Here is a 23,392-nt window from a genome sequence, read left to right as displayed (position 1 = left end):
TTGTGCAGCTAGCCAGCCTGTCAGGTAGAAAAATGTCAGAAAAAAGTAAAAAGACAGACATCAGAGTATTTTTCAGTACACCAAAACGCAATGCAAGAACCCAAGTAGCCTAAGACTAATTGTTAAAATGTTCATTAGAAAGAAGTGAAATGCTAATGGAAATGTTTCACAATGATGTCATTAGGCAGAACAGGCAACAGAGGGCACACAGACAGCAGAGCTGGGGACAGATGGGCAGGGACAGACTGGCAGAGACAGGGAGTCTCGGGTAAGTTTGTTGAGTCTTTGTTTGGCAACATTATGAAAGGTTCTCAATGTTTTTGACATGTAAAATAGTGACATCATTGGAAAATACCATGGATACCCCCAGACTATTCTATGGATTACATTTCATGAAAATCACCAAAATATTTGTTTCTCTGGGTTTTGTGAGGAATCACTATTTCACCCTAGCCAAAACCTCCCTCCTAGGTTACATCATCCACTCCCTCCATGTCTCCTTCCTACCTTATGTCTTCCCCATCCTCACTCCTTTGCTACTGTTAGACTATTCCTCCAACTCCACTATCTTTTTCCCCCTCACACAGACCACATCCTTATTCTTCCTATCAACACCTGCTATAATTATCATCCCTCTCACAAAGATAAAATCCTTGCATGAAAAGGCTTCAAAGATAAGCAGGCAATATCGCTTTTTCTCATAATATAGATACTGTTTGATGTCTAATGAATTGTGTGCCTTATGTCTACAGTAGTTCTGTTCTCTTGAACTTTGTTCTCAACAAAGATAAGCTTTGCCTTTTCCCATCTGTCTTCACCAATGATGTACACTACATGACTAAAAGTATGTGAACACCTGCTCGTCAACACATCTCATTCCAAAATCATGGGCATTAATATGGATTTGGTACCCCTTTTGCTGCTATTACAGCCTCCACTTTTCTGAGAAGGCTTTCCCTTATATGTTGGAACATTCCTGCAGGGACTTGCTTCCATTCAGGCACAAGAGCATTAGTGAGGTCGGGCACTGATGTTGGGAGATTAGCCCTGGCTCACAGTCGGCGTTCCAATTTATCCCAAAGGTGTTCAATGGGGTTGAGGTCATGGCTCTGTGCATGGCTCTGTGCAAGTTCTTCATCACCGATCTCAACAAACCATGGACCTCGCTTTGTGCACGGAGGCATTGTCATGATGAAGCAGGAAAGGGCCTTCCCCAAACTTTACAGTTGGCACTATGCATTGGGGCAGGTAGCGTTCTCCTGGCATCCACCAAACCCAGATTTGTCCGTTGGTATGCCAGATGCTGAAGCATGATTCATCACTCCAGAGAATGTGTATCGACTGCTCCAGAGTCCAGTCAAATCAAATTGTATTTGTCACATGAGCTGAATAAACATGCATTTTTCGAGGACTGACAGCACTGCAACCTTTTTGTTATTTTGACTAGTTGTCAGTTTCTGCAAATAAATTCCCTAAATTATTTGGAATTTGGGAGAAATGTTGTCAGTAGTTTAAAGAATAAAACAAAATTTTTAATTTTACCCAAACACATACCTATAAATAGTAAAACCAGAGAAACTGCTAATTTTGCAGTGGTCTCTTAATTTTTTCAAGAGCAGTGTATAGTGTTTATAAACCCTGGATTGCTAATTCTATGTATTGGCAATTGAGAGGCTTTGAAGCCATATTAGCACTTACTAGTAGGCGCAGTCCTCCAGGAATTAATGGAATTCTACAGTATTTCAATTAAAGGACAAAATTGCATTTATTTAAGTATTTACATGTTTTCAAGTAAAATGTTTTCTTATATATTTTTTAAATGTTTAGCTCACTTAATGTAATTTTAAAATATGCATTAAGGTGTCTGTAATATGTGTCTGTAAAATGTCAAAAACTAATGTAGACATCAACAAATGCTTTTATTTTGCTCCCAAAAATATTATTTTTTACAATTGAGGAGTATCAAGGTGGCTTCAACACAGCGTCCCCTGTCAGTCATCCAGGGTTTATACACACTTGGTCTTCACTCACCTCATTTTTTCATTGCTGTTTTAAATGTTCCACGTGTGACCCCTGCCATTCATGACTGGACAATTAGTAAATAATTGCTCATGAAGTTGCACAATGTTTACTTTGTTTTAATTTTGAAAGCAGAGGCTGTTATCGCCAACACCAGAGGGCGATATAGGCTTAATCGACCGGACGTGAAATGTCTGTGGTATGTCTGCGGAACTTTATATCCCATGATTCCTTTTTCCGTCTTCCTCTTTCCCTTTTGCAGCAATGTCTAAGAGAGGTAAGAGACTTGCTAAGAAAAATCCACATCCATCTACCCGTTTGCAGAATGTCTAACATAGGAACATAATGTTATTTGGATAATGGACGTTTTATGAATAATTGTCATTCATATTGGCTTGAAAATGTGAAGGACTGAGCATTATTCAGAGGGATGATTTTAGGGGCTTGTTACGGAAGCCATTTTTGCTATCATTTAGCTGATTAGCTTTTGGCGTGTTAGCTAAAATGCATGAATTGGTGAGTGTGTTCTAATTCCTCACGTATAAGCGCAGTTGCCATTCCAGTACAATGTCCAACAAATGAGTGGCAGGTGAACTACTTATTTGAGAGTGTTCTAGTCAGTGCGTGGTAGCATAGCGTCTGACTAAAAGCAAGGCATGACTCCAAATCATGGACACCGCTGAAGCCCTAGGCTGACTAGCTGTAGCTACGTGTTCGCAATGATTTCCCCGGCTAGCTAAGTTGAGCCACGGTGTATTGTTTTAACTTTAGAAAGGGGGACTCTAACTCAAAAACAATGAACCAAAGGCACTGATTTCGTCTGTGATTGAACGTTATTTTCCTTGCCAACTAGCTAGTTTCCTCCAACTCTTCTCCCAGGCCATGCAAGTAATTTCTAACTAGCTAGCTATCACCTTACAGCAGCCTACTCACAACTAATTGGTCAATTGCTTTGCAAGCTACCCTAGTTGGGTGCATTAAACAAGGGGTAGAACTGTCAACATGGGCTGTCTTTTTGTAGTGCAAGCAGTAATGTTAGCCAGTGTTAAGTCACTTCTAATCTTGAGGCCTTGTGTGTTGGTTCTATGGTGACTTTACCATGCCTCCCACATAGTGCTGTGGCTGCATGTTCTTGGCAGTAGTTTAAATCTGAAAAGAAAATAACGAAATGTGAGGTTGAACCCCTTTCAAAAAGCACTTGCTTTGTCTGGTCAGTAGCTGGGTGAGTTGTCGAAGAAGGGTATAGTAATCATCACTGGTGGGTGAGATGGCAGTCACCTATACTGAACAATCTCAATCCGTGATGGAACAACTTGGATAATATTTGCTTGATTTAAGCAGTGTGTTTTCAGTCTGTATTATGCAAAGTTTACTTAAATGGAATCTCTTCTCTTGTTCAGGACGTGGTGGGTCATCTGGGGCAAAGTTTCGCATCTCGCTGGGTCTCCCAGTGGGTGCCGTCATCAACTGCGCTGACAACACAGGTATGTTACATTCAGATCTGTTAGAATAAATATCCCTTCAAAAAGCACTTGCTTTGTCTGGTCAATAGCTCGGCAAGTTGTCGAGAAAGGGTATAGAAACATCATCACTGTGGGTGAGATGGCAGTCTCATTTTGGCTGCGCAATCTCAATCAGTGATGGAACATGTCATGTAGTTCAACCTGGTCTTGTTTTGAAATGGTCTACAAGGATCTGTACCTTTAATCAAGCCTGGGCAGTGGAACCATCTCCATCCTGTCATATATTCACCATCTTCTTCCCCCTTTCTCACTAGGTGCCAAGAACCTGTACATCATCTCTGTCAAGGGCATCAAGGGGCGTCTGAACCGTCTTCCTGCTGCTGGTGTGGGTGACATGGTCATGGCCACTGTCAAGAAAGGCAAACCAGAACTCAGAAAAAAGGGTGAGTGTTCTACATTATGTATTCAATTACTAGAATAGGATGAACTGGGGCTAGCTAATCAAGAGATTATGGCGGTTTGCATAGTAATTTGATTGGTTTTTAAAATTACTTGTAGTTTTCACCACCGTTGTAGTCCCAGACCGATTGTTTAACTGAATGGTGAAAATCAACAGTGTAGCGATGTGGGTTATGTCAGGTTGCTGGATTCTGATAGTCTTCGTCTTTCCCACAGTGCATCCTGCGGTTGTGATACGGCAGCGGAAGTCATATCGGCGAAAGGATGGCGTGTTTCTCTACTTTGAAGACAATGCGGGGGTCATAGTGAATGTCAAAGGAGAAATGAAAGGTGAGTTGGGATTTTGAGTCTTTGGGCCCCCATCCCAAGTCGGTTCTTCATAAGGATGTTTGGCTGGGCTTCTTTGAGTGCTTTTCAAATTCTGGATGTGAATTTTGAGTAGTACATTTTCTTTTCTAATACTCTGTTGCGAAATATAAATGACACCCCTTCAAAAAGCACTTGCTTTGTTTGTCTGGTCAGTAGCTCAGTGAGTTGTCGAAGAAGGGAATTTTAAGATCATCACTGTGGGTGAGATGGCAGTCTCATTTTGGCTGACCAATCTCAATCAGTGATGAAACATTTGTGTTCACTGGATAGTGGTCATCCTTTGAATACATTTAGATGCAATGAAATAATGGAGGCAGTGTGATTCTGTACCATTCTCCTCGAAGTGTGTATGTCCTCACTCAGTCATTTATTAGAAAACATGGATTGGTATGCACACCTGTCCATTCCTTTCAAGTTCACTTGGGTAGAGAATCTCACTGCTACATGTCATATTTTGATGTTACAATGCCAAGTGGGGTTATTTGTAGGTAACGCTATAGGAATTGACCTGGAAACGGTGGGGATTTGTTTGTCAGCAACCAAAGTAAAGTGTGGATGTTCAAATCAAGACGGTGCAGTCAAATTGAGTATGTAGTTTTCTTGTGGATGCATGAGCTCCATAACTATGTTTTTGTTCACATTGTAAGTGGCAGGTCTGCAAAGAGTGAAATGTTATTACACTGATGCAAGGCCAAAGGCATCTTGTCTACTATTTTATCTCATTTTTGTTGTGGGCTGAATTTGTCTTCTGTGTTACAGGTTCGGCCATCACAGGACCGGTGGCCAAGGAATGTGCAGACCTGTGGCCCAGGATTGCTTCAAATGCTGGCAGCATAGCGTGATCCTTGATCCTGGCTTGTTGTTTTCAATAAAAACCATTGTAAAGTCAGTGTCCTGTTTGCAAGATCCCAAGGCAGTGTCAAACTACACAGTATCTACTGTATACATCTGTTTAGTCTCACTGGGTGTAAGAACAGGAGCACATTCAAAAAATATTGACACGCCGATTATTTTTTTTAACCTTTTATTTAACCTAGGCAAGTCAGTTAAGAACAAATTCGTATTTTACAATGACTGCCTACCCTCCCCTAGCGACACTGGGCAAATTGTGCGCTGCACTATGGGACTCCGGATCACGGCTGGTTGTGATACAGCCTGTGATTGAACCATGGTCTGTAGTGGTGCATCTAGTGCTGAGATGCAGTCTCCTAGACTGCTGTGCAATTTGGGAGCCCATAAAATTGTCAGAATGGCCCAGCGAATTGTCGTCCAAGTCAGGATATGTTTGATAACTTGTTAATGGATGACTAAATTATGGATAGCGGGGGTAAAATTGTGGAGAATTTATCTTCATGGCTGAAAATACAAATCCATATTGCAGGAGGTTGCTCGTCGAAGAGCCTAAATTAAGTTTCATTGAGGGATATGAAGGCCCCCACAAAAACAAATTGTATTTAATAACGAGATGGGTACATGTAGTACCAGAAAATAATATATATTTACAAAATTACCAAGTGGGTAACCTAGAAGGCAAGACAACAAGTGACATTTTCATGTAAGGGCCCTGAGATCAGAGAATCCTTGTCCAGGGAAACGTGTAGGGTGGGGTAGGCAACCCTGGTCCTGTAGTGCCGCAACCACTTCGTGTTTCTGATTTAATTAACCTGGAAGACCAGGTGTGTTGAATTCAGGCAATCACTGATCAATTGGTCATGTGGTGCCTAGTTGGAACAAAACCCTGCAGTACTTGTGGCACTCCAAGAACCGGATTACATACCCCTGGTGTAGTAGCTTGCCTGCATGTAAACAAGTGTAAGGATGGGACATTGTCATTCATTCAACTGGGTCCGTATCAAGCGTCTCCGTAGGAGGGTTGATCTGGGGTCAGGGCCCATTATCCATGTAATCTTATTCATTGTAATCTATTAAAGGCAAAACTGATCCTAAATTGTCACTTGAATCTGAGACGCTTGATACATACGGTTCCTGATGTTTATTTGATATGTCCATCAAAGGTACACTTCATAGAACTACAAGTCAATTTATATACAGAAAAAGGAACATTTCCATTTCAGTGTTAGAACCGTTCTGAGATGGATATCAATGTTATTAAAGAAACAACAGTAGTCAAAGAAATATACAGAGCAATGTTAATGTGCACTAGTGTAAACCTGAGATTAATAAAAGGGTGAATGTTGCCACCATCTCTAAGTGTCCACTTACACCAGCCCTTTGATGACAAAACCAGACTACTGCAAGTGAAGGACAATGGAGACAAATTAATTTCACAGAACTATATGTTATAGTTGTGTATTGTCTTTAATGTGCACCATATATTGTTCCTGTGTGCAAAGTTTTATATAATGTTGCACAAACACTACTAGCTCGTAATGTTATTGTGGTTGTATAATGTGGTGTAGTAGATCATCCCTGGCCCTAAGCCCTATGCAGACTGCACTCAGCAGGGCACGGAAAACAACCTGCCCGATCATCTCCCCGTTTCCCCTTGGCGCACTATTACCCTCACACCCACCCTCCTGCCTGCTCACGGGATCCAGTCCAGCCTGGGGCGGAAGTCCCTGTCCATCTGCTTGGTCTCGTCTTCCTCGGGGGGCTCAGAGGGGCTGGGGTTGAGATCGGGGTCCGGCAGCGAGCGCTGCTCGCAGGTGGCATGGGGGTGCATCTGCCAGGTGCTGTCCCGGTAGGTGCAGTAACACACAGTCTGCTTGTCTATCTCTACTCGCTCCCCTGCCGAGATCACTCTGTCACCCACAAAACAATTGGGCCCTGTAGGCAGGATGCAGAAAAACTATGTAAAATAAATAGATGTTATATCAGATGTCACCATAAATGTGAATTGCATATGTTTTTGACAGTTAATTGTATATGTAATGTGCTCTTTTGATCAGCATTGCAATGAGAAACTTCTGTAGTCCTATTAAAATCATCCTACTGTCATTTGCAGCACCAATAGGCTATACTTTGTAGAGTTACTTACACATCCATAAAGGCAGACATACAGTTGTGGCCAAATAAATTGGCACCCTTGCACTTTTCTTAAATAATTCCCTACACAAGAAACGCCTATTGAACTTCGCAAAAACACACCTAAACAAGCCTAAATTCTGGGAAAAATGTTCTGTGGACCAATACAATACAAATCAGCACTATTTTTTACTGATAACCAAATTAAGCATTCAAAGAAAGACCCTTCCTACAATCAAACATGGGGGAGATCCAATAATGCCGTGGGATTGCTTTGCTGCCTCTGGTACTGGGGGCCTTGAACATGTGCAAGGCATCCTGAAATCAGCAGATTATCAGTCCAACGTTACAACCCAGTGTACAAGAACTGGGTCTCTGTCGAAGGTTGTAGGTCTTCCAGCAGGATAACAAACCCAAACACGCATCAAAAAGCACCCAGGAATCATTCAAGAATAAACACTAGACTGTTCTGGAGTGGCCAGCATTGAGTTCAGATCTGATTCCATCTAAAACATATGGCGAGATCTGAAAACAGCAGTTGGTGGAAGGCACCCCTCAAACATCACAGAAATTGAGCAGTTTGCAGCTGAAGAATGGGCCAAACATCCAGTAGAAAAGAGCTAATTGAAGGCTTCAAGAAGCATTTGTCAGCAGTTACTGTCTCAGCAGTTACAGCTCTTGGTTGCTAATAATTTAGTCCATGCCATTTGTTTTTATTTTCTCAATTAAAAGTGTAAACTTAAGTTTCAAAAACCAAAATTGCTTCTTCAATGTTGAAAATCCAATGTGTGGAGACCAAACATTTTTTACATGTGTTTATATTTTTGTTCAGTGTACATCTGCATTGCTTGCTCTTTGGGGTTTTAGACTGGGTTTCTGTATAACACTTTGTGACAACTGTTAATGTAAAAATGGCTTTATAAATAAATGTGATTGATTTACTGATTGAACTATATACGGCACACACACAAGCTGTTCATTTACTGCCTGCTGTTGGATGAATGGCCCCATGCCCCACCAGGCTGGGGGCTAGTTACTATTCCTGTGTTGGACAGAGCACTATCGAGCAGTTTGATTTACATCCCTCTTTATCCAGTGTCTAAATTCAGTTATGTAATCTGTGCAATGCTGAATTCCATAGTTTAGTTCTAAGGATGCTAGGATCCCACATCAGTGACTAAATATTTCCAAAACTGCTTGGCTTGACTCTAACTAATAATTGAGCTTGTTATGAATATGATGCACATATCATGTTGAACGCACAGTACAGATGGTACCAGTGCAGTGGAGCAGTGATTAAAGAAACATTGAAGATATCGATGACCTTAGACTCCAACTGGGGGCAGCAGCCAACTACTGCCATTGTAAACATTACATAAGAGCTGCAGCTGTCTTTATAATCAATATCACACGCTGTGTCAAAGCTAATTACTAATGGTTGACATCAAATCAACGTTTATTGGTCACATACACAGATGTTATAGCAGGTGCAGCAAAATGCTTGAGTTACATATGACCAGGCTTATGGAGTCTGTATATTTGCGTTGTATGTTCAGGTCAAATTATACAGAACACATCTGTGTGTGTGTATGTCCACCCTATCATTATAACATGTAAACTAGTGTGGAAGAAATTGTGTGTTTGGGTAGAGACCATTGGGTAGAGACCATTAATTGTATTGGAAAGTTGTGTGTTTGTAGAAGTGAACTCACCAGTGTAGCAGACAGGACAGCAGTGGTTGGGCTCATATGTAGGGTTGACACAGTGTGGTGCAGGACAGTCAGAGATGGAACAGGACACCTCCCTGTTGGACTCGCAACGACATCTCTCACAGCGTGACAACTGAAACAGCAGGTTAGATACACCTTTAGACATATTTTCTACCACACTCACTTTCATTCTCTCTAAAGTTAAACTCTGTGTTCTCCTGTCATTTGGAAGGAAGCATAATACTTGAGAAACCTATGAAGCATGCATCAATGTAATACCTGAATGTTTTCAATTAAAAAGAGATCATATGAAATGTCACCTCATGCCATCTCAACTGCTGACCCCCACATGACCCCTTGTTGATGGGGAGTACTGTTATTACACTTGACAATAGGCCTACATCTCTCATGCAATAGAGGATAAATAACCAATGTCCCCATCTTCACCACCAGACTAGACACTAAAAACACTGCTTTGACATTGAGTATAATACAGTATAATAAACATATTCCAAGATCCAACCTTAACCTTGGATAATGTTCACAGTCACTTAAAGTCGATGGAACATATTTTTAGTCATGTTTCATTAAAAAATTAATCTCACCCTGAATTCTTCGAATATTCTGTACATTTTGCCACCATATACACACACTTTGCTAACTGCCTCACACACTGGACAGCAGGATTTGTATTTAATCCGTGTACATCGAGGATGAATGCGAGGACACTTGGGTCGTATGCACACGGGTCCGTCTTCAGTGCAGGTGCACGGACAAGCAGATGGACTGGGATAGTACACTTCCCCGATGCTATACACAAATCCGTGGTCGTCTAAGCACCACTTGCCCCGGTAATCCCCAAACTCGTACTCCGAGTCAGTATTGGTTGAGTATTCCGTCAATGTTTTGGGGATCGGGTAGAGGAGCGCGACGTAGAGGCAAAGCGCGCGGCTATTCATCATTCCTGATATCGACACTGTGACCGTCTGGTGTTCTCTCGTTCTTTTAAAGAGGTGTGACGACGCATGGACGGCAGACAAGGCAAGAAAAGTGGGCATGCAACCACATTCCCCAATGGTCAACGAGATTTTACTTACAGTAGTCCAAGTTTGACTTTTTACTTTTTTATTTATAATTACAGTTTGAATATATTGTCGAGTCATCAAAATTACAATGCTGAGCTATTATTTCTGAATAGGCAGTCTAAGCAATCAGTAGGCCTACATCTAGAGAAAGCCAATAAAACATTTGAAATAAGCCATTGGTCCGAAAGACAGAAATTACTTTTATTTGGGCAAGAGGCTTGACAGTACAAAAAAAGATGCAAATCGCAGAGGCATACTAAAATCATTCAAATTCAAGTAAAAACAGTCATTTGAAAGCGTGAGGTTTTATCTGAGGTTCATCATGACCATTTCTCTAGTGGTGATACACAGCAACAGGGTTTGACAGCCGTGCAGTTGCAAACAGCTCATGTAAAACAGTTCACAATCATCCATTTGCTGTGATATAATAGGTGATATTCAAGGACTGGCCATTTCATATGAATTATGAATTTAATCCATCACTAACAGTCCACACCATATTGATTACTAACTAAAAGTTAGATAAAAATAGGCAACAAAAATAGCATGTAAAAACCATTGTCAATTGGGTGTGGAATAAATTAGGCCAAGGCCCTTCCCTGTTCTATCAACGCAAATAGCTAAAGAGGAACTGTTGGCTTGTGGTATGAATCCAGAGGTCCATTGCAAGATCAATAGAAATGTCAAACACACAAACCAAGTGTGGGGATGGTGGAAGAACATCACAGGGTCATATTTAAATGGGCACAGGGTTGCACGACATCGCAAATAACATACAGAATGTACAAAAGTATGGACATCTCTACCCATGAAATCACTTCTATACATTCCAATATTTTTGATATGCAGCACTGTGCCCACAAAACATGGCCCTAGTCTATAGGTTAGAGGGTGTGCTCAGAGAGAGGTGTGCCCTTCTACAGAGATGCTATTGGGAGGGCTGGCTGGCTGGGCGTTCCTCTGGGGCAGGCTCAGCTGAAGCAGGGAGGTCTGCAGGGGGCCCGGTGCTGCTTTCGGATGGGGCGGTGCTGTCACTGGTTCCCTCGTCCGTGACGCTCTCCACCGGCGGGCCCTGCTGCTTCTCTGCAGCAGGTGTGCCCTTCTCAGCCTCAGGATGGGTCTCAGATGTCTCTGATGTAGGAGTCTCTTCTGAAGGAAAGGAGGAAAGTGTGTAGGTCAGGTGTTTTTGTGTAGATTGTAATGATCATAGATCACAATGCTCAGTCTGAATGCCACAGCAGATAACATGTTACTGCAATAAAAGCACTACTTGTATCAGGCTTTTTCTTACTCCAAAACAGCAAGTTACTGAAATAACAGAGAAAATGCTTTAGTGCGATGTTGGTATGACTGACCTGTCTCCATAGGGGTTGGCTTGTCCTGGTCCTCCTTGGTCTCTGTGGTTGGTGGGGTGGTGTTGTTCTGTTCAGTGATGGGCAGGGTAGATGAAGCGGAGGCCGCTGCCGCATGCTGCTGCTCTTGCTGTTCCTGGGCAGTCTTCTCTGCCTGCTCCGCCGCTTCCTTCTCCCTCTCCTCCGCCCGCCGCCTAGCAGCCTCCTCTGCCGCAGCAATCTCTGCTGCAAGCTTCTCCATGTCTACCTCCACCTTCTGACCGCACAGCTGCACACAGACAAACACATCTAGTTGTAGACACTGCAGCTTTGAGCAGTTACGACAAATCAGACTTTCGTACAACACACCAGGGCTACAAAGACAAACTTGAACAGCTACTGAGTGGCACAGAATACAAACCTATCATCACAGCACGGCTGCTGTTAAAAGTAAACAAACTACACTGGTACAAAAACAAGACACAGGCTATCAGCTGTTGCACTTTGTATGAGGTGATTCTCACTTTGGACACTGTTGGGTGGGGGCACATACCCGTTTGAGCTCACTATTGAAAGAGTCTGTAGTCTCCAGGAACCTCCTCTTCTTGTCCTGGTGCCGATCCTCTATTTGCAGCAGCTCTGCTTCCAGCTTTCTCTGTGGAAAGGAACAACAGTGTCAAACCAGACTATTGTGTGATTACAGGCCAGTGCGTGTTTTCCACTAGCTTTGCTTACCTGGTGCACCATGAGGGACTGGACCTGGCGCTTGAGGACTTGCATGCGTGCAGTGGTGACGACAGAGCGCACATCTGGCACCACAATCTCACTGAGGATGTCACTGATGAGCCGGTGGTTCCTCTGGAAGCGAGCGGTGGCCGTGTGCTTCATGGAGAACCCATCGTCATAGTCTACGGAAAGGACACACAAAAACATTGGCTTTCAATACACACAATATGGATAAACAAAAAAAGGTACAGGAGAGACAGAATTTCTAGTCCCCAGGCCATTACCATCTGGGTCTTCAGCAGGCTGGATGCTCATGTAAGGTTCTCCCTTCTCAACGCGGGTCTGCCGCTGTCTGCTCTCCTCCTCCAGAGCCGCCTCTGCACGGTTCTTGGCATTGATGTAGGCCAGGTAAGCCGGTGAGTTGTGGTAGGCCTTCAGGGAGTCGTTGTACTCAATCTATAGAGGCAGTAATTATAAAATCTCAGTGAAAGGACTGGACTTATTTACCCAAGGCAAAATAGCTAGGGCATTGTAAAACTGCAGCACCCAACTGTCCTCACCTTTTCCGCTTCATATTCGTTCAAGTAGTCCTGCTTCTCCTCTTCAGTGAGGTCCCTCCACATGCCACCAATAATCTTTCCAATCTCCCATAACTTCAGATCCGGATTGGAGGCTTTGACTTGGTCCCAGACCTGGCAAAAAGGAGGCACCGTGGTCAAAACAGAGCAGCAACTAAGATGGAAAATGTATAAAAATAAGAGGAAGAAAGAGGGAGAGAAAGATTTGATTTGGAGGAGACAAAGGGAAAGCAAGCACAACAGGTCACACAGAAACAAGGACAGACAGAATCAACAATGAAGACAGGTGTTGAAGAGGAGTGGATCCGGATGGTGGGGTAACTCGGCTGTCTCCGACCTCCAATCCAGAGGGGGTAAGATGTGAGGAACATACCACCAGGGGTCATCAACAGTGGGGTCCCCGGCCATCCAGACGGTTGGCTGGGCGACCCCCTGTACAAGCAGTAAAAGTAGACACCGTGGGTGTCTTACCTTCCTGCTTACCTTCCGGCTGTACCGCATGTAGGGCATCAGCGGCTTGTCTGGCGGTTTGGGCGGCTTGGGAACAGTGACTCCTGAGGAATTCTGGGAAAGAGAGCCAAAGAAAAGAAAATATCAACAGGTCAAACCAATGGACATAGTTATTACAGAAAACACGTATATAACACTTATGTACTACTATGAAAAAGGGGCAGGGCCACAACTGAAAATGACACAATCTGCATTAAGTGAAGCTCTTAAAGAGACTCATTCCAAAATGTTGCACCTTATTTTTGGGATAGTGTTTCATGCATAGCTGGTATGTAGGACAAATTATTGCCCTCTCAGTGTTTAGGGCTATAATTCAAATGAATACTGCTATCAGTTTTGGCTGCCTTGTGATTAAAACACCAACTAGTATGAACCTCTGACATGCCAAGTCATGAGCCTTGGATGGACGGGGCAACATGCTGCTGCTCCCTAGCAGGCTGTACAAGCAGGGGAGGGGCATGTCAGAGGGGCAACTGTACTAATATGAAATGCTTTTGCATCAAGGACAAGATGAGGGGAAATGGTGACACTAACAAATAATTGGGTCATCAAGTGGAGCATCAAATCAGTTGGAGTAAGATGATTGTGTGATTTACAGAAGATTATAGGAGGACTTCAGCAATTACTGACCTCACTTGACCACGACCAGCAGCTGTTTTTATTGTACCATTGATCCCCCCCAAAAAGTATCCTTTTCTACATGTTGATTTTTTTTCTCTTCACCCTTCTATTCTTGTACCAAACACTCATTTCCCCTTTCTCCAAATTATCCCTTTCTCACTCAGGGAATAGCCAGCCTTACTCCTTGGGCTCTAGCCCCGGATGGCATTGGTCCTACCATTACCCTGTTGTTGCTGCCGGTATTCCCTCCCAGCCTGTAGTTGTTGTAGGCCAGATGGCTGTATGGGTTGTACCCCACAAACCCAGGGGTGTTGGGCACTTGCTGATGGAGACAAATGAGACAAAACACGAATGAGAAATGACACAAACAAGGGGGAGGGACAAAAAAAATATGAAAAGGAGAGTTGGGGCTAATGATTTGCATAGCATAGTCATGCGAAAGCAGCCATCTTGAAAAAACAAAAAGCAGTGCATAGTCATTGGCTTGTTTCTGTCATAGGAGGATCACAAAATAAAAAGGTAGCAAAGAGGGAGGTAAACAGCTGGTAACTGGCCAGTTCTACTTCCATCCGTTGATGTTCAAAATGTATAGCAGCATGTGATTTAGATGAAGGGAAAATGTTTGTCTGCGAGTCACAATCTGGCAAATGTATTGACAGAACATCCCGAGCTAATATGTCTGTGCGGTCCTGCAGCCCAACAGCACATTACTGAGCTCCTGTTGATTGTATAGAAGACCCACTCCCCTGGCATTGGGAGGAAAATGGGAGGACTGGTGTGGGATGGTGTGTGACACTTACAGTTGTGGGGGCTGGGGTGGGGGGAGGTGCATATGATGGCCTTTCTGTGTAAAATAAATGTTAAGACAAAGATCAGACATACAAAACTAAGAGTAAATTGCACTCCCTGTATGAATTAAGCTCTATAATGCAGTTAGTGTTTAACCTGTATCTAAACCTACATGTCAGTTATATTGGTCCCATGTGCTCATTAATAACAGTTTTTACAATACAGGTCACAGATTTCTTTAAACTGGTGAAAATTCTTAACCCATGTCGCTTGTTAGTGTATTTGTACGTTTGAGGTGAATCCGTGCAGTATTTTCACTTGGACCCCTTTCATTTTTTGGGGTTGTCATTTAGCAGACATTTTGATCTAGACTAGAGCATGAGGGTTAAGTGCCTTGCTTAAGGGCACATAGACATATGGTTCACCTAGTCAGCGCAGGCATTTTAACCAGAGACTTTAATGGCCCAACACCCTTGACCGCTAGGCTACCTGCCACTCCAATTCAAAACCAATTGAGATACAGTTGAAGTCAGAAGTTTACATAAACTAGTTTTAATGCCTCCAACCTAAGTGTTTCAACCACTCCACACATTTCTTATTAGCAAACTGTAGTTTTGGCAAGTCAGTTAGGACATCTACTTTGTGCATGACGAGAAATTTGTCCAACAATTGTTTACAGACAGATTATGTCACTTATAGCGCACTGTATCACAATTCCAGTGGGTCAGAAGTTTACATACTCTAAGTTGACTGTGCCTTCAAACAGCTTGGAAAATTCCAGAAAATGTCATGGCTTTAGAAGCTTCTGATTGGCTAATTGACATCATTTGAGTCAAACTCAGTGCCTCTTTGCTTGACATGGGAAAATCAAAAGAAATCAGCCAAGACCCCAGAAAAAGAATTGTAGACCTCCACAAGTCCGCTCCCAAGGATGAACCAATTTCCAAACGCCTGAAGGTACCACGTTCATATGTACAAACAATAGTACGCAAGTATAAACACCATGGGACCACGCAGCCGTCATACCGCTCAGGAAGGAGACGCGTTTGGCCTCCTAGAGATGAACGTACTTGGTTGAGAAAAGTGCAAATCAATCCCTGAACAACAGCAAAGGACCTTATGAAGATGAAGGAAACATGTACAAAAGTATCTATATCCAAAGTAAAACAAGTCCTATATCGACATAACCTGAAAGGCCGCTCAGCAAGGAAGAAGCCACTGCTCCAAAACCGGCATAAAGAAGCCAGACTACGGTTTGCAACTGCACATAGTACAGTTGGAGAAATGTCCTCTGGTTTGACGAAACAAAAAAAGAACTGTTTGGCCATAATGACCATCGTTATGTTTGGAGGAAAAGGGGGAAGGCTTAAAAGCCAAATAACACCATAACAACTGTGAAGCACGGGGGTGGCAGCATTATGTTGTGGGGGTGCTTTGCTGCAGGAGGGACTGGTGCACTTCACAAAATAGATGGCATCATGAGGTAGGAAAATTATGTGGATATATTGAAGCAACATCTAAAGACATCAGTCAGACAGTTAAAGCTTGGTGGCAAATGGGTCTTCCAAATGGACAATGACCCCAAGAATACATCCAACGTTGTGGCAAAATTGCTTAAGGACAAAGGCAAGGTATTGGAGTGGCCATCACAAAGCCCTGACCTCAATCCCATAGACAATTTGTGGACAGAACTGAAAAAGTGTGTGTGAGCAAGGAGGCCTACAAACCTGACTCAGTTACACCAGCTCTGTCAGGAGGAATGGGCCAAAATTTACCCAACTTATTGTGGGAAACTTGTGGAAGGCTTCCCAAAATGTTTGACCCAAGTTAAACAATTTAAAGGCAATGCTACCAAATACTAATTGAGTGTATGTAAACTTCTGGCCCACTGGGAATGTGATGAAAGAAATAAAAGCTGAAAGAAATAATTCCCTCTATTATTCTGACATTTCACATTCTTAAAATAAAGTGGTGATCCTAACTGACCTAAAACAGGGAATTTTTACTAGGATTAAATGTCATAAATTGTGAAAAACCGAGTTTAAATGTATTTGGCTGAGGTTTATGTAAACTTCTGACTTCAACTGTAAATATCTACTTACTTGACATCTTGGCTGAGGGATTGTGGATTTCAAGCTGTTCTCATCATTGGTGCTGTAATAAAAATATTGAGCTTGTTATAGGAAAATAATAACAACAATGCCAAAAATGGCTAGTGCTGCCCAGTGCAAGAGATTGAAAGATTATGGCATCTGGGAAACAAGACAGTAGGATTCACACTGTTGTTGGCTCATTAATTCAATGTAACCAGTAGGCTGCATACAAAACATGGTGTAATTTCCTTAAAATACGAAATAAATGAATTTAAAGCACTTTCTATACTGGCTTTCGTTCACGCATGCAGCTCGGCAGATCCGAAGCAAACTCATGGACCGGACCTAGGTGTGGCGGTACAGAAAATGCAAAAAAAAACAACACTTTATTTCGTATTTGGGATTAAATGGCACCCTATGCCTACATAAACGTTCTCCAGAACCCTAGCAACATCTTTACTTTCATAAATTAAGAAAGTAACGTTATAGTTTAGCTAGTCATAAACACAGAGCCTCATACTGAGCCAAGTAAATTAACGTTCATTTTAGTTGTCATCGCCGCGATGTGACCAGAGCAAACTAGCAACTGGAGGGAGGCGGTAGACCCCACGTTGGTTGAAACCGGACTATCAAACTTATTTTGTTTATGTCAATTTCGTGACACAGATGCAAGTACAAGATACCAGTGTGTGAGAATCTACCCGACAATGCCATGTGATGACGCAATGGTTGGAAAATGTCGAGAAGTGGCTAGTAAGAGTGCTAGCCGCAGAGTGGGATAGCGACAGTAACTATAGTTAAATCATTCTAGGTTGAAACTAGCTACGTCAAGGACGTGATCTCAAAACAATATACGCTAACGTTAATTAAACATCCAAACTAGCAAAGTTACAGAATGTAGCTAGCTAATCTAGTAAGCAGAGTTAACGACAACAGCTAACAGTTACGGTTAGCTAGCCCTTAAACCCCTTTCCATATGTAAGGTTTTCAGCGGTTACATTCTCAAACATTTGGCTCCATGTAACTACAATTCCGACGCTGTTTGAACTTTTAGATAAAGTAAATAGCCACTCCTTCAAAACCGATTTTCTAATCATATGCTGATATGCCCCTTATCTTTCATATCAGTGAGAAATAAACTTTCAAATACAAAATAAACACTTACAGTATTGCACAGAAGTTGTTTCTCCAGTTGAAGAACTACACTTCCTCCCCACTGTTGCGTACAGCCAGGTGTTCGAAGCAAGCTAGATAGCTCATTAGCACAGGTGGCCGCCTATGTTTTCTGCCTGGCTTCCGTAAACAAGAGCTGGAGATTATTTACACTGTATACATACATAATATGACATTTGTAATGTCTTTATTGTTTTGAAACGTATATATGTGTAATGTTTACTGTTAAGTTGTATTGTCTATTTCACTTGTGTATATTATCTACCGCACTTGCTTTGGCAATGTTAACACGTTTCCCATGCCAATAAAGCCCATTGAATTGAATTGATATGGCCTTGTGGGAACACCAACCCTATAAAATAAAGGTGTGGTAATTTCACCTTTAGTTCCTTAAATTATTTATCGCTGATATGAAAGATACGTTCCATAAGTTTTCAAAAACATACCGCAAGCGATGCGTGTTAATGTTTAGAGCAGGCTTCGGGGCTCTTAACAAAACCTCCCCTGATCAGGAGATATCGTTCATGGGCGCTAAAGCAGTTAGCTAGCGAACGTTAGCTAAGCCTTGCTTGCAAGTAAATGCAGATTTTATTTAGTTTGAATAGTAATACAATTCTATTCAGTTGTGAAATTATCTCCATCTGACCTTTTCAAAAAAGTTACATGCAAAACTATCGAAAGAATATACACTTGAAAATGAACTCACCCCGACCTCCTTTCTTTGTTCCTTCAAAAGCGCGTCTGTTCTTTTTTTCGCTGGTAAATAACTGCGGATCAAAACACGATTTCGTGGAACACGCCGTCTACTGTTTCGGAGAGGAACCGCTTATTTGCACCCAGTTAGTTAATATGCTTTGCCTTTGCTTACCGCTAGGTGGCTGCAGAACACCACCACTGATTTTATGCAGACTGCTTTTAGGTATTGCATGGCTGCACCCCTTGATCATGACTTGAGCAAAGATGAAATCAAACTGATCTTGGGTCAGCTCTCCATCCCGTACCGTTATTGTTAAAGTTCAAGCACAGACAGATCCTGATCCTGATTGTCCTCCCCTCCTCAAGATGTTTCATACAAATGTTTCACCTCTTGTCTTTCTTACACTTCTGTGCACACAGAACACAGAACAAATAAAAAGGGTATGTTTGAGATTCAAGCTCCATTTGAGTTATTTAGCCTTTATAAAGCCCTGTAACTTAGTAAAGTACAGTTTCAGTTCACTTGTATAACACCACCACTTCTTGACCAAATTGAGGGCGAGATGTGTGGTAGTACGTCCCCAGAGCTTCCATGTTGCTGTGAGTGACCTGGATATGTATTAGTCTTCTCCGTTTTATTCAAAGGATTGCTGCTAGAGTGCATCCCCAGAAAGAAGCAGACAGGACTGTGAGGTAAGCCCTAATAATGAAGGGGAGCTTTTCTCCTGAAGACCAGACATCTAGGCTAAACCTCTTGTATGTTGCCCAACACCAAGGCGCAAAATGTCCACATGAGTGTTTACTTAGGTCTTTTTACATTCTTACTGTCCTGTGAGCTTAATGAAGATGTAATATGTTTGAGTGCTATATTATGTTTCTGCTCAAGGTTTGAATGGTGCCACTTGTGTGCGTGATGAGTCTGTGGAAGAGAGTGAACTGGGATTTGTTCCACTTGACATAGTTGACAACAGAGACAGATAGATGCTGTCAGATGTTGAAAAATGTATTCCCAATATGGAGTGTCCTTTCCCAGGGGTGTTTAACCTCCTTTCCCACTCCCACTTCTCCATTCTGGCTAGACTGCATTGAGAGAATGTGCTGCTGTTCTTACTCTGTCTGTACTTTTTCAAACTGCTCCAAGTGGAAACGTCCCCCAAGTAACATCGCAGAATGCAACACTTTTTTCAATGATTCTGTGCTTATTTTTCAAGCCAGCAGCTGCATCATTTATTTTCAGTCAATCATGAAACCACCAATATCCTTCAGGATTATCAAGTCATTAAAACATGGATTCATGATGAGGACATGATACTGTAGTACAATTATACTAAAATGTAGGCCTACTTGCAGTGCATAGAACTAATATGGTCCAAAGATAGCGACAAGATATGACTTGAACAGAAATATGAATGATGAATATCTCTGTTGTCTGAGGAATGCCATAGTAACCGTGAACACCAATCACCTGCACACAGACATGCATATTGAAGAATAATGAATATTCATTTCCGGGGGCACAGATGGTGTAGTAAAATAGGTTGCTAGGTAACGCTAGCTGACCAAGGCTGGGGCTCCTGCAGAGAATACATCTGATGAATGCATATAAGATTTTTCTTTGAGAGAGAACATATACACTGAACAAAAATATAAACGCAACACGCAACAATTTCAAATATTTTACTGAGTTACAGTTCATTTAAGGAAATCAGTCAATTGAAATACATTTATTAGGCCCTAATCTATGGATTTCACATGACTGGGAATACAGATATACTTGTTAATCAAAGATACCTTCAAAAAAAGTAGGTGTGACCACCACTTGCCTCGGCTCCCGAGTGGCACAGTGGTCTAAGGCACTGCATCTCAGTGCTATAGGTGTCACTACAGACCCTGGTTCGATTCCAGGCTGTATCACAACCGGCCGTGATTGGGAGGTCCATAGGGCGGTGCACAGTTGGCCCAGCGTCATCCGGGTTTGGCTGAGTCGGCCGTCATTGTAAATAAGAATTTGTTCTTAACTGACTGGTTAAATAAATACAAAATAAGTGCAGTGCGACACATCTTCTTCACATCGAGTTGATCAGGCTGTTGATTGTGGTCTGTGGAATGTTGTCCTACTCCTCTTCAATGGCTGTGCGAAGTTGCTGGATATTGGCGGGAACTGGAACACGCTGTCGTACACATCGATCCCAAACATGCTCAATGGGTGACATGTCTGGTGAGTATGCAGGCCATGGAAGAACTGCCACATTTCCAGCTTCCAGGAATTGTGTAGAGATCCTTGCGACATGGTGCTGTGCGTTATCATGCTGAAACATGAGGTGATGGCGGCGAACAATGGGCCTCAGGATCTCGTCATGATATCTCTGCATTCAAATTGCCATTGATAAAATGCAATTGGGTTCATTGTCCGTAGTTTATGCCTACTGGGATATAATCCCACCGCCACCATGGAGCACCCTGTTCACAATGTTGACATCCGCGCTCGCCCACACGACACCATACGGTGTCTGCCGTCTACCCGGTAGAGTTGAAACCAGGATTCATCCGTGAAGAGCACACTTCTCTAGCGTGCCAGTGGCCATCGAAGGTGAGCATTTGCCCTCTGAAGTCAGTTATGATGCTGAACTGCAGTCAGGTGAAGACCCTGGTGAGTACGAGCATGCAGATGAGCTTCCTTGAGACCGTTTTGGACAGTTTGTGCAGAACTTCTTCTGTTGTGCAAACCCATAGTTTCATGGGGTTGTCCGGATGGCTGGTCTCAGATGATCCCACATGTGAAGAAGCCAGATGTGGAGGTCCTGGGCTGACGTGGTTGCACGTGGTCTGCGGTTGTGATGCTGGTTTGACGTACTGCCAAATTCTCTAAAACAACGTTGGAAGAGGCTTATGGCAGAGAAATTAACATTAAATTCTCCTGCAACAGCTCTGGTGGTCATTCCTGCATTCACCATGCTAATTGCAAGCTCCCTCAAAACGTGAGGCATCTATTGCATTGTGTTGTGTGACAAAATTGCACATTTCAGATTGGCCTTTTAATGTCCCAAGCACAAGGTGCATCTGTGCAATGATCATACAGTTTAATCAGCTTCTTGATATGCCACACCTGTCAAGTGGATGGATTATCTTGGCAAAGGAGAAAAGCTCACTAACAGGGCTGTAAACACATTTGTGCATAAAATTTGAGAAACAAGCTTTTTGCACATTTAGAACATTTCTGGGATCTTTTATTTCAGCTCATGAAACATGGGACCAACACTTTACATATTTGTGTTCAGTATATATATATATATATATATATATATATATATATATATATATATATATATATATATATATATAGAGAGAGAGAGAGAGAGAGAGAGAGAGAGAGAGAGAGAGAGAGAGAGAGAGAGAGAGAGAGAGAGAGAGAGAGAGAGATAGTGGTATTATCATTATCATACAGAAACAGTACATGTATGATATTGTGTTTAGACAGACTTCAGCCACCCAAACCATGGACGCTCTCTCTGCTACCGTCCAGCAAGCGGTACCAGAGAATCGGGTCTTGGACCAACAGGCTCAGAGACAGCTTCTACAGTGACTTCGGGAAGTATTCAGACCCCTTGACTTATTCCACATTTTGTTACATTACGGCCTTATTCTGAAATGGATTCAATATTTTTTTCTCAGCAATCTACACACAATACCACATAATGACAAAGCAAAAACAGGTTTAGACATTTTTGCTAATTTATTACAAATAAAAAACAGAAATACCTTATACCGTAAGTATTCAGCCCCTTTGCTATGAGACTGAAATTGAACTCAGGTGCATCCTGTTTCCATTGATCATCCTTGAGATGTTTCTACAACTTGATTGTTGTCCATCTGTGGTAAATTCAATTGACTGGACATGATTTGGAAAGGCACACACATCTGTCTATATAATGTCCCACAGTTGACAGTGCATGTCAGAGCAAAAACAAAGCCATGAGGTCAAAGGAATTGTCCTCGGAGCTCCGAGAGAGGATTGTAAGGCTGTAACGTAACGAAACGTGGAAAAAGTCAAAGGGTCTGAATACTTTCCGAAGGCACTGTATCCCCAATAATAAGACAGTTGAATAGCTATCCAATGGTTACCCGGACTATCTGCACTGCACTATTTTGCACTCTCACAGGACTTGATCCACACACTCACACTGGCACTCTCACAAACACGCAGATAACGCATGCATACTGACGCCACACAAACACACACTTTCACACATACACTCAGAAAAAAAGGTGCTAAGTAGAAACATATAACATAGAGTTCTTCAGTTTGTCCCCATAGAGTTCTTCAAAGAAACCCGTGCAGGGTTCTACCTAGAACCCTCTATAAACAATTCCACCAACCTTATTAGCCTTTAAAATCAAATGATCTATGATAATACATTACATTTCACAAGGCCTTTCTTTGAGGGCCTAGTTATACCCTAACACAGGGGTGTTAGGAAACTCCTGGTTACAGGCCACATCAGGCCTGCAAGTCACATTATGCTGGCTTGCAATGTGATGTGTAATTCCTATTGGAATCCAGCTACTTAGTATATCCAACAAGTGGAATTGTTAAATCACCCACAACCTGCATTCAGAATGACTGTCAGGTTATGGAAGATTGAATACTGAGACTATCTCAATCATCTAAACTGGAACAGCCATCTCAGTTACGGGTAAAATGAATCCAATTACGAACAGATTGGATTATTTCAGAAAACTGCATGTTAGTTATCTTTGTGTAGCATGAAATGAATGAATCAATAAA

General features: G+C 42.3%; 3 protein-coding genes across 8 annotated transcripts; 1 reads left to right on the top strand and 2 right to left on the bottom strand.

The window, feature by feature from the left end:
* Positions 1-2,195: 2,195 nt before the first annotated feature.
* LOC112226112 (60S ribosomal protein L23) lies at positions 2,196-5,199 on the top strand. The gene is made up of 5 exons (XM_024390356.2): positions 2,196-2,296; positions 3,420-3,503; positions 3,797-3,925; positions 4,158-4,271; positions 5,070-5,199. The coding sequence occupies exons 1-5, from the start codon at positions 2,284-2,286 to the stop codon at positions 5,150-5,152; spliced, it is 423 nt and encodes a 140-aa protein (XP_024246124.1). The 5' UTR covers positions 2,196-2,283; the 3' UTR covers positions 5,153-5,199.
* A 1,122-nt stretch (positions 5,200-6,321) lies between these two features.
* LOC112225750 (von Willebrand factor C domain-containing protein 2-like) lies at positions 6,322-10,063 on the bottom strand. Its single transcript, XM_024389862.2, has 3 exons — positions 9,610-10,063; positions 9,008-9,137; positions 6,322-7,097 (listed from the first exon to the last, which is right to left on the bottom strand). The coding sequence occupies exons 1-3, from the start codon at positions 10,060-10,062 to the stop codon at positions 6,856-6,858; spliced, it is 825 nt and encodes a 274-aa protein (XP_024245630.1). The 5' UTR covers position 10,063; the 3' UTR covers positions 6,322-6,855.
* A 206-nt stretch (positions 10,064-10,269) lies between these two features.
* On the bottom strand, positions 10,270-18,705 carry LOC112226111 (SWI/SNF-related matrix-associated actin-dependent regulator of chromatin subfamily E member 1). Of its 6 annotated transcripts, XM_024390351.2 has the most exons (12): positions 18,617-18,705; positions 17,903-18,026; positions 16,747-16,798; positions 14,656-14,699; positions 14,073-14,177; positions 13,196-13,288; positions 12,707-12,838; positions 12,431-12,602; positions 12,156-12,328; positions 11,974-12,075; positions 11,445-11,709; positions 10,270-11,238 (listed from the first exon to the last, which is right to left on the bottom strand). In XM_024390351.2, the coding sequence occupies exons 3-12, from the start codon at positions 16,751-16,753 to the stop codon at positions 11,018-11,020; spliced, it is 1,314 nt and encodes a 437-aa protein (XP_024246119.1). In that variant the 5' UTR covers positions 16,754-16,798; positions 17,903-18,026; positions 18,617-18,705; the 3' UTR covers positions 10,270-11,017. The 6 variants fall into 6 exon arrangements, with proteins under 6 accessions (XP_024246119.1, XP_024246120.1, XP_042162984.1 ...); XM_024390352.1 differs by lacking the exon at positions 17,903-18,026 and having other exon boundaries at positions 18,617-18,702; XM_042307050.1 differs by lacking the exon at positions 17,903-18,026 and having other exon boundaries at positions 13,208-13,288; positions 18,617-18,702.
* Between the last annotated feature and the right edge of the window lie 4,687 nt (positions 18,706-23,392).

This window comes from Oncorhynchus tshawytscha, linkage group LG27 (assembly GCF_018296145.1).
Source record: "Oncorhynchus tshawytscha isolate Ot180627B linkage group LG27, Otsh_v2.0, whole genome shotgun sequence".
NCBI lineage: Eukaryota > Metazoa > Chordata > Actinopteri > Salmoniformes > Salmonidae > Oncorhynchus > Oncorhynchus tshawytscha.
Note: the sequence above shows the minus strand (reverse complement) of the source record. Positions and strands in the feature narration are given on the sequence as shown.

Bases quoted from the DNA above. Each gene is read 5' to 3' on its own strand.
- LOC112226112 (XM_024390356.2), top strand. The intron at 3,504-3,796 runs GTATGTTACATT...CTTTCTCACTAG, and splicing joins CAACTGCGCTGACAACACAG to GTGCCAAGAACCTGTACATC. The intron at 3,926-4,157 runs GTGAGTGTTCTA...TCTTTCCCACAG, and splicing joins ACCAGAACTCAGAAAAAAGG to TGCATCCTGCGGTTGTGATA.
- LOC112225750 (XM_024389862.2), bottom strand. From the start codon at position 10,062: ATGCCCACTTTTCTTGCCTTGTCTGCCGTCCATGCGTCGTCACACCTC. The intron at 9,138-9,609 runs GTGAGATTAATT...CTGCTGTTTCAG, and splicing joins GAATATTCGAAGAATTCAGG to TTGTCACGCTGTGAGAGATG. The intron at 7,098-9,007 runs GTGAGTTCACTT...TCCTGCCTACAG, and splicing joins CTGTCCTGTCTGCTACACTG to GGCCCAATTGTTTTGTGGGT.
- LOC112226111 (XM_024390351.2), bottom strand. The intron at 12,603-12,706 runs GTGAGGACAGTT...CTGCCTCTATAG, and splicing joins ACGAATATGAAGCGGAAAAG to ATTGAGTACAACGACTCCCT. The intron at 12,329-12,430 runs GTAATGGCCTGG...TCCTTTCCGTAG, and splicing joins GCCTGCTGAAGACCCAGATG to ACTATGACGATGGGTTCTCC.